The sequence below is a fragment of the Sinocyclocheilus rhinocerous genome, unplaced genomic scaffold, assembly GCF_001515625.1.
Source record: "Sinocyclocheilus rhinocerous isolate Xijiao unplaced genomic scaffold, SAMN03320098_v1.1 scaffold730, whole genome shotgun sequence".
NCBI classification, from domain to species: domain Eukaryota; kingdom Metazoa; phylum Chordata; class Actinopteri; order Cypriniformes; family Cyprinidae; genus Sinocyclocheilus; species Sinocyclocheilus rhinocerous.
In genome coordinates, this window is record NW_015670605.1 from 1,143,812 (window position 1) to 1,153,478 (window position 9,667).

A 9,667-nucleotide genomic window follows, 5' to 3' on the forward strand; every position below is an offset into this window, starting at 1 on the left:
CCGTGCGACTCCACCGAATAATGTAAAATATGTGAAAAATAATGTGTTTTTCGAACAACCTAGTATGAGAGCCTGTTCTAGTACACCCCCAAAACAAAATCAAGACTTTGTAAAAAAGCATAATAATACCCCTTTAAACCTTAGGAAGCTAAATCTCAGCTCAATGTTTCATTGTTCTTTCCATATTAAAATGTAGAAGGCTCAAAAATTCTAAGTGCTTTATGACTAAAACCTGAACTGCTCTAGCAGACAGACACTAAACTAATTTTAATGGTATATTTAGAATAACTAAATTTATTCTTACGTCTTATCAAGAGGATGAATGATGATGTTACCAACTGCCTTGCTCATCATAACACGAATGTAGAAACTGGTTGGATTGTTGCCCGGCAAGATTCTTCATTTTGCCAAACGCCATTTTGTAACCACACATGAGTGTTTCTCAGCTTTTCCTGACAGCCAACTCTGCTTGAAGTCACATTTTAATGCTGGTCAGCTGTTTTGAGTACTCAATCTTCTTAAACCTGGTTCAGTGTAAGCCACGTGTTCTGACACGTTCAATCGTGCAAGGCTCAAAGTATGTTTGCGGCTGCATTTCCTTTGAATTGAATTTTAATAGGGTACATACCAATATTGTATCCTGAAACAAACATACTACAGGATTCTTCAAACAGTCAACAAAAAAAAAAGACACAAAAATACTTGCTTTGCTTTATTTGAACAAATAAAGGCAGGGTTTTAAGGTTAGACTCTATGGAGGCCTGCATCAATTAAAAAAATATTGTATTTTAGTAATGTAAACTTTTAAGGTTAGACTCTATGAAGGACTGCATTATCTCATAACGTAAATGTCAAATTATATTGTTATATTCAGCTGATCAGATGTCTAACACACTGCCGCTGTCATGTCAAAGATGGTCAGTCTTGATTGTGCACTGCTTTCCATGCTGTCCACAGAGCAATCCCCCGTTCCGATCACCTATCTGTCCTTGATTATCATAACTAGTGTCTTCTGATCAGGTCACAGCATTACAACAGTCTTTAAGAAGTGATGGGCACCATGTTGTTGGGGCTGAGAATCTCAATCCAGTAACCATCAGGATCCTGAATAAAGGCCAGGCCCTTCATTTTACCTTGCAAGACAAACACAATTGAACAAACATAAAATAAATAAACAGCAAGTACACTTCTGTAACTTTATATTAGTGACATTGAATATTTGGAAATCAAACATGGTTATTTTGCATTTTTAATCCAATTCTATTTATTAAAAAAGGGTATTGCATGAATACAGAAAATGTGCATACTGTGCACATTATATATACTATATAATGCAGAAATAGTAAGAGTAGTATGATAGTATGCTATTGAGAACACATGCAAATATAAACATCCAAAATTAGCAAATTCTGTGACACTAAAATAGTTTGTTGCAGATGTAATTAAAATAATCCCACAGGATAATATTAAAGAAATTACCATCATCAGGCTTTTTTACAAAGGTCACTCCATTCTCTTCAAACAGCTTGCAGGCAGCATAGACATCCGGTACAGCAATTCCAATATGGCCTAAGGTAAAAATGTATATTTTTCATATTTTAGGTTTAACAATGTAATATAGAGAAATAGAGATATTGCATTATACTTTTATCTAGGACTATATTTTCACATATTTGCAATGATTTTGTTGGCAATATAAAATAATGCATGAAAAAATGTATAATACAAAATATAAAATAATGCAACATCATGGATGTCACAATGATTTTAATGCACTTTTTATTTGACCATTACAGTTCCTAATGACTTGGGTTTCACAATCCTTCCATTGTTTTGTGAAATCACAAGTAGGGGGAGCGTTAAGACAGATGCTTTATTTGCATCTCTGATTTAAATTTCAGTAGCCAAAACGGCAGAGGAAATAAATGTGAATAGTGTGCATTATTGATCAAAAATGTTCACTGAAGTCCCCGTGTGGCATTTTTTTAGTGCAATAAAATGTTGTTGAAATATATATAAGTAAATATTTCGTGGTATAGCACTGTATACTGATATATTGAACTATATACTGAAATTTGTCAAATATGCCCTGAATATTTTAACTATCTTAACTAATCTTTTTAATTTACTGTTAAAAAAAACTGCTGTTGAGCCAAAATTATGGTTTCTATAAATTAATAAAAAACACCCTTTTATGCTGGTTCAGTGCACAAAGATCAAAATACATAAATATAAAGATATATCTTATTGAAATATATATATAGTCCAGCCTGACAATGAAAGAGAGAAATGTTATATTTACCAAAGCCTCTTGGGTCTGAGTTGCCGTTGTGGTAAGACTGGCTGTCATCCGTCTCCGAGCCCCAGTTACTGATAAAAAGAGAACAGTCAAATGAGAAATATAGAATGGCACATAAAAACAGCCTCGCACTTTGGACTTCTGTTTTGAAGTATTACAGTATTACAGGATCGACAGATTCGACACCGACATCATTCAGGTCTTAATTCACAGAACAGAACTCTATGCAGAAGATGAGTGCTCAACTTGTATGGATTTTTACATGGCTGACGCTGATATCTAAAGACCAGGAAGGTTTTAATCTGTTCCTTACAGCACACACACACACACACTTACTGTGTGAGCTCTATAGTGGCTCGACGGGAGAACGTCCAGGCTGTCCTCTCCTTCACATCTGCAGGGATCTCTTTCTTATCCTCATAACCCAGAAAATACAGGGAGAATTGCATGGAGGGGAAGTCAAACTTCTGTAACAGCCTACAATTAAACATTCACATTAAAAAGACTTCAATGCAAACTAGTGTACTCAACTGATAATCCCATTTACATGCATTTTCAATGCTTTCTACTACAAAATTTTACAATGCCTATTTTGTTGTGTGTGTGATGAAAATAGAACTAAAATGTTTTTTCTAAACATTTTTACATGCATAATACATTTGGATATTACAAGTAAAACCTAAAGCGAATCATATCAAGCCTGAATTCTCATTTTTAATAGAGAAAAGGTTCTCTCACGTCATTCCTAGTATGCGTGTGTAGAAATCCAGGGATTTAACCGGATCCTTAACCCGCAGCATTGTCTGCTGCATCATGAAGTCCTACAGCAGTGGGATGAATAGCTTTCAGTAAGAACATAATGTAAAAGATGGATAAGGTGAGGAAAAAATGATAAACAGAGGCATTCAAAAGTCTGAGACCATAATGGGGAAGGGGGGGGGGAGCATTTTAAAAATAATTTTTAATAATGGTCTGGACATTTGAGCAACACAAAATTATTAATAGATTTCAAATTATGTAATATTCAAATTATTCAAACGATGTCATTCTCTAGCAGCTCTGCACTATGGATGTGCTCTTACGAATTATGATTATTATGAACAGCTCTCTGATATAGATGTTATTTCACAGCATCTCCTGGGTTAAAACTGCACAAATTTGCTTAAGATTATGACAAACGGAATGGACAAAAATTGTTAAAAATTCCTGATATTACCAAGTTTTCCATAATGAAAAGTTTGTGAGTGTTCTTATAGTAATATTTGTATGTAGGCACTGCTCTGTCTGTGACACTGGACGAGCCACCGGTCAACATTTCATCTGTGTACAATGTCAAAGGTCATCCTTACTAACTTAAATCAATCTGCATTACATACAGAATCAAGTCTATATTGATTGTCACTTCCATATGACTCAGCAATACAGCACTTACACATACAATCTTCTCAAAGTCAGCTAGGAAACTAACAGAGATTCAGAGATGCGGATAAATCACTGTAAAATATCAAGGAGATGCTCTGAATCGCAAAGTTTGCCTGCAGTAGTTAAGAGTTATAAAGGAGAACAGGGAAATGAGCGACGATCTTCGTGTTTGATTGACAGGTCTCGCCCTAGTTCTGGACTCAAGTGCAGCGTCTTACTTTAGTGATGGGGTTTCCTTCTTTACACGCAGCGGCAGCTGCTTCATTCGTCAGCCCTTGGTCGGTCATTTTTTGGTGCGTTTCGGCTTGATGGTCACTTGGCGGATGACACTTCGGCGGAAAGTTAGCACGCAGGGGGCGTGGTCATTGCGCATGGCGTCAGCGGCCTGACGTAACTGTGGGAGGAGCGATAAAATAACCGAGCTGCTGTAATTTCACTTTCCTTCCTGCAGAGGGCGTTTCTCGGTGAGTGGGTTTCCATAAATGTCTTATACAGTCAAACCAAAAATTATTCAGACACCAGATATAATTTTTGATTTTTTTTTTACTAGTGGGTGCAGGTCACTATAGTTCATTTATGTAAGTGAGGATAGCAAAATAAAGTAAACTGTGACATATTATACCCCAAAATTCTTCATACAGTGGACTACCAGTAAAATTGATCAAACTTTGGGACCAAACTTTTACCTGACCATGTTTTGCTTAATTGTTATCTGACATTATCAAGACTAATTTGTTCTGACACAGTTTAACTCTGAGTTCTTGTCACCTTTTATTACCATTTATTACCAGTCTGTCTGAAATCCTGTGCTGACCAGCTGGCCCCCATCTTCACACAGATCTTCAACAGATCACTGGAGCTGTGCGAAGTCCCTTCATGCTTCAAACGCTCCACCATCATCCCCGTCCCAAAGAAACCCAAAATTACGGGACTTAATGACTACAGACCTGTGGCTCTAACGTCTGTGGTCATGAAGTCTTTTGAAAAAACTGGTGTTGGCCCACCTGAAGGACATTACTGGACCCTTACTGGATCCTCTTCAGTTTGCCTACAGAGCAAACAGGTCTGTGGACGATGCAGTTAACATGGGACTGCATTATGTTCTGCAACATCTAGACAGACCAGCGACTTATGTGAGGATCCTGTTCGTGGACTTCAGCTCGGCCATTAACACTATCATCCCAAACCTCCTCCTGCCCAAACTAACTCAGCTCTCCGTGCCCACCTCCGTCTGTCAGTGGATCAACAGCTTCCTGACAGACAGGCAGCAGCTAGTGAGGCTGGGAAAATACACATCCAGCACCCGTACGATCAGCACTGGAGCTCCTCAGGGCTGCGTCCTCTCCCCACTGCTCTTCTCCCTGTACACCAACGACTGCACATCTAAAGACCCCTCTGTCAAGCTCCTGAAGTTTGCAGACGACACCACACTCATCGGCCTCATTCAGGACGGTGACGAGTCTGCTTACAGACAGGAGGTCGAGCAGCTGGCTGTCTGGTGCAGTCTCAACAACCTGGAGCTCAACACGCTCAAAACTGTGGAGATGACCGTGGACTTCAGGAGAAACCCCCCTGCACTCCCCCCACTCACCATCATGGACAGCACTGTGACTGCAGTGGAGTCATTCAGGTTCCTGGGCACCACAATCTCTCAGGACCTGAAGTGGGACACTCACATAGACTCCATTGTTAAAAAGGCCCAGCAGAGGTTGTACTTCCTTCGCCAGCTGAGGAAGTTCAACCTGTCACAGGAGCTGCTGAAACAGTTCTACTCCACCATCATAGAATCCATCCTCTGCACTTCAATAACTGTCTGGTTCAGCTCAGCTACCAAATCTGACCTCAGAAGACTACAGAGGGTAGTCCGGACTGCTGAGCGAATCATTGGTACAACCCTCCCTTCTCTCCAAGAACTGTACTCATCCAGAGTGAGCAAAAGGGCTGGCAAAATCACTCTGGACCCCTCACATCCAGCACACTCCCTCTTTGAACTGTTGCCATCTGGTCAACGCTACAGAGCACTGAGCACCAGAACGACCAGACACAGGAACAGTTTCTTCCCTCAGGCAATCCATCTCATGAACACTTAACAATAACTGTGGAACACACACTATTTATACACTCATACACTTATTTATCTAACACACATACTCAGACTACACCTCAAATTTGCACATAATATACAGTACCTGTACATACAAAAACTGTCTATTGTAATATACCTGCACATACAACTGTCAATTTATATATTTTTATTCCTTATTTACTTGTTCTATTTTTTATTATCTGTGTTTTTTGTTCTGTCACTGTCATTCTGTTACACTGTGGAAGCTTCTGTCACGAAAACAAATTCCTCGTATGTGTAAACATACCTGGCAATAAAGCTCATTCTGATTCTGATTCTGATTTTCTAAACTATAGCGAATAAACTGTGATAATGTGTGAAATGTTGAAGGTGTCTGAATAAATGTTGGTTTGACTCTATATATTAAAATAAAAGAGACAAAAGGGTTAGTGAACTAAGAGAAACTCTTAGGCCATAAATATCATTCCGTAAGACATCCTACACACATCCTTAAAACTAACACACATGACCACATCGTATGTTCTGAGTGAATGTATAGGTGCCTTGGGCTGTGTGTGAAAAGACAATATTGTGTGTGTAAACTACTCAGTGTACGTGGAGAGTTAAGAATGAAGATAATTTTTAAAAAAAAAGAAAAAAAAGAATTTGATTAGAAAAGATTATTTACAAATCTGATTAAATGTATTGTATTGAACATGCACGTAAATGTATGTGTGTGCATCTATAAATATATTTTAAAAATTAAATATTTAAATAATTAAAATACAGATACATTAAAAAGTGCATCTATTCTCCATCTTGAGACAATAAACCCTAAATGACAATAAATGGACTTAAAGAGCCAATGGTTGGCTTATTGTTTTAATAAAAAAACAAAGATGACGAGGGGAAACAAGCTAGCAATTAAGTTAATACAAACGCACATGGAATTTCTATTAGAATACAGGTGCATCTCAATAAATTAGAATGTCGTGGAAAAGTTCATTTATTTCAGTAATTCAACTCAAATTGTGAAACTCGTGTATTAAATAAATTCAATGCACACAGACGGAAGTAGTTTAAGTCTTTGGTTCTTTTAATTGCTGATGAGATAATGTGGTATCTCACACAGCATGACCAGTCACTCATACAGCAGGACTTCTTACTGCACGGTGTGACAAAGAGAAAGAAAAAGTAGATGATAAAATAAAAAGTCTGAGGAAAATTATGTGAGAAAACAAGACATCATGTTGAAAAGTTGCTAAATTCCTAACTGGATTGGTTAATTGATAAACAAATAAACATCGTAAGCCCTCCTACTCCCGTTTACCAAAAAATTTACACTTTTGGTTCTTCTTCATCCACCTTAGTCTTCCTCAGAATCCCATAATTATCCATTACCTAAAATGAAGTCATGCAATTGATAAAACTGTTTTCTATGACTCCATTAGACTCTCCCAAGGCCTGGTAACCTTGAAAGCAGTTACTCTTGAAACATGAGAGCACTATTTCACGAAGTTATCACGGAGGAGGATGACAGGTGCATTTCAGTGAAACATTCCTGTGAAAAACACTTAATGCTTGCTTTTCTGTGTTTTTTTATCTTACACCTTTAACCCTATATGATTATTCAGGTAGTGTAAGGATAGTCAAATCTAGCTTAAACCATGAAGTAATCACCCGCCCACAGGTTGAGAATGGCGCACAAGTCAAAGTCTGCTTTATTGTCAGTTCTGCCATATGTACAGCACACACAGAGAATTGAAATTACGTTACTCTCAGACCCTTGGTGGATACAGATAACACTAAACCCTAAAGGTCGAATGTAAAGATACAAAAGAATAAATTTAAATATAATATAAAGTAGCACAAGGCACATAGAGTGCAAACCAGTGAAATAAACAAAAGAGCTTATCAGTCTGTTTAAAGTGACAGAGCGCTCAAAGAGCAACCTTCTTTGGGGGGGTTGGGTAGGGTGACCATACGTGCCATTTTCCCAGGACGCATCCTGGCCAGGATTTCTATATTGCCTAAAATATCTAGGTTTTGGCTTTGTTTGCGTGTGCAGACCGATGACATCAAAATACCTCGAGAGCATTTTGAAAGCATAAGGAACCGTCTGTATGGTATTTTGATGTCATACACCGATCGGTCTGCACACGCAAACAAAGCCAAAACCTAGATATTTTAGGCAATATAGAAATCCTGGCCAGGACGCGTCCTGGGAAAATGGCACGTATGGTCACCCTAATGTTGGGGGTCAGAGGGTCAAAGTTCAGCAGTGCATGTGGAAGAAGAGGGGAGAGAGTTGAGCTTCCTGACGGCCTGATGGATGAAGCTGTCCTTCAGACTGAAAAAGCTGTGTGTCGGGTGGGTAGACGGGTGCTGTAGATGTCCTGGAGGAAGGGGAGACAGACACCAACGATCTTCTCAGCTGCTCTCACTATGCTTTGGAGGGTCTTGCAGCAGGACGCGTTGCAGGCGCCATATACCACACAGTGATGCAGCTAGTCAGTAGACTCCTTTGTGGATGTTCTTTTTTGAGGCTCAGTTTGTAGTTATGTCAAGTCTCACAGGAGGCAATCGTAACAATATTATTTTATTGGTCACAATGCAAAACAGTTAATGCAAAAAATGTAACTTAAATTCAGCTAAGCTATTATCAAACTCTAAACAGCAATATTGGAGATTGCTTTAATCCTCAGACTTTACTTGTTGGGGAATTCTAACACCATCTTAGTCATTAACTCTTCCATGTCTGATGTCTTGTATGATCCAATCTTCCTGTTGTAGTAGGTGTATCAGTCTCTGGAACTCATGCTTAATAAGACGGATGTCCTTCCTCTGTCGCTTACGCTGCTGTTTTTTTTTTAGCACTCTTCCTCCTCTTCACTTCATCCGTCTCATCTCTGCTCAAGGTTGCAACAGACTCTCTTCACCCTCTTGTTAACCTTTGTGGTCGATTACAAAGCATGGAACTCAGGAACCTAACTTTCACATCTGTTGCTATTCATCCCCTAAAGAACGGCCTCCCCTCCAGTGTGAATCCGCGTGTGTTTTTCTGCAGCGTCGTGAGGTGTGAGAATCCGTTTCCACACAGCATTTTCCAGAATGAGAATCTTTGTGGTGCAGTCTAAGATTGGTCTGACTGAAGAACTTCTATACACTATACAGATGACTCTGGATCGCGGTGAAGCCATAAACCTTCTTCCCACACTCATCCCAAACGAAGTTCTTCAAGTTCTTTCGTTTCTCACCCGTGTGGACGTTACTGTGCTTTTTCAGCCAGCCTGCACGACGGAAACACCTCCCGCAGAGTCCGCAGATGAATGGAGTAGGGATGGGGAGTCGACTCCAAAAGAGTCGATTCCTCGACTCTGAATAGCCCTAGAGTTGGAGTCGACTCCAGCATTGGAATCGACTCTCGGTGACGACTCCGAAATCGCTGATTTTTATTATTTTTATTAAACAATACAAACATTAAAACATTAAGGCAGTACAATTATCAATAATCAAAATAATAAATAAAGACAAGATTTAAAAAAAAATATATATATACACACATATTTGTTGCCAGGGTAACAACAACAAAAAACAAGGTAATAAAATTACATCTTAAGAAGACAAAAAGGACGAAAAAGACATTTTCATAGCTTTCAAATTAACAGAACTTTGGATAGTTTCCACATACTTATCTAAGTCCACTTTAAATAAGGAGAAGAGAGGTTTAGAGCCAGTAAACTTTTTATGAATGTGAAATTTAGCTAACAGGAAACATAAATTAATGATGTCATATTTTCCGGTATTCTCTTTTGAATAGTCAAACAATCCAAAGAAAGCATCATTAAAACAAAAAGAGAAGTCACTTACAAAAGATTGAA

General features: G+C 38.6%; 1 protein-coding gene across 1 annotated transcript; it reads right to left on the minus strand.

Moving 5' to 3' along the window:
• Positions 1 to 681: 681 nt before the first annotated feature.
• On the minus strand, positions 682 to 4,111 carry LOC107734292 (lactoylglutathione lyase-like). Its single transcript, XM_016546222.1, has 6 exons — positions 3,940 to 4,111; positions 3,038 to 3,120; positions 2,636 to 2,776; positions 2,303 to 2,370; positions 1,480 to 1,569; positions 682 to 1,133 (listed from the first exon to the last, which is right to left on the minus strand). Exons 1-6 carry the CDS (start codon positions 4,006 to 4,008, stop codon positions 1,042 to 1,044), a joined length of 543 nt encoding a protein of 180 aa, XP_016401708.1. The 5' UTR covers positions 4,009 to 4,111; the 3' UTR covers positions 682 to 1,041.
• Between the last annotated feature and the right edge of the window lie 5,556 nt (positions 4,112 to 9,667).

What these genes read in the sequence shown, in the direction of transcription:
- LOC107734292 (XM_016546222.1), bottom strand. Translation starts at nt 4,008, where the DNA reads ATGACCGACCAAGGGCTGACGAATGAAGCAGCTGCCGCTGCGTGTAAA. An exon ending in ACACGCATACTAGGAATGAC is followed by an intron (nt 2,777 to 3,037) that starts GTGAGAGAACCT and finishes GTTTAATTGTAG; the next exon opens with GCTGTTACAGAAGTTTGACT. An exon ending in GCCACTATAGAGCTCACACA is followed by an intron (nt 2,371 to 2,635) that starts GTAAGTGTGTGT and finishes TCTTTTTATCAG; the next exon opens with TAACTGGGGCTCGGAGACGG.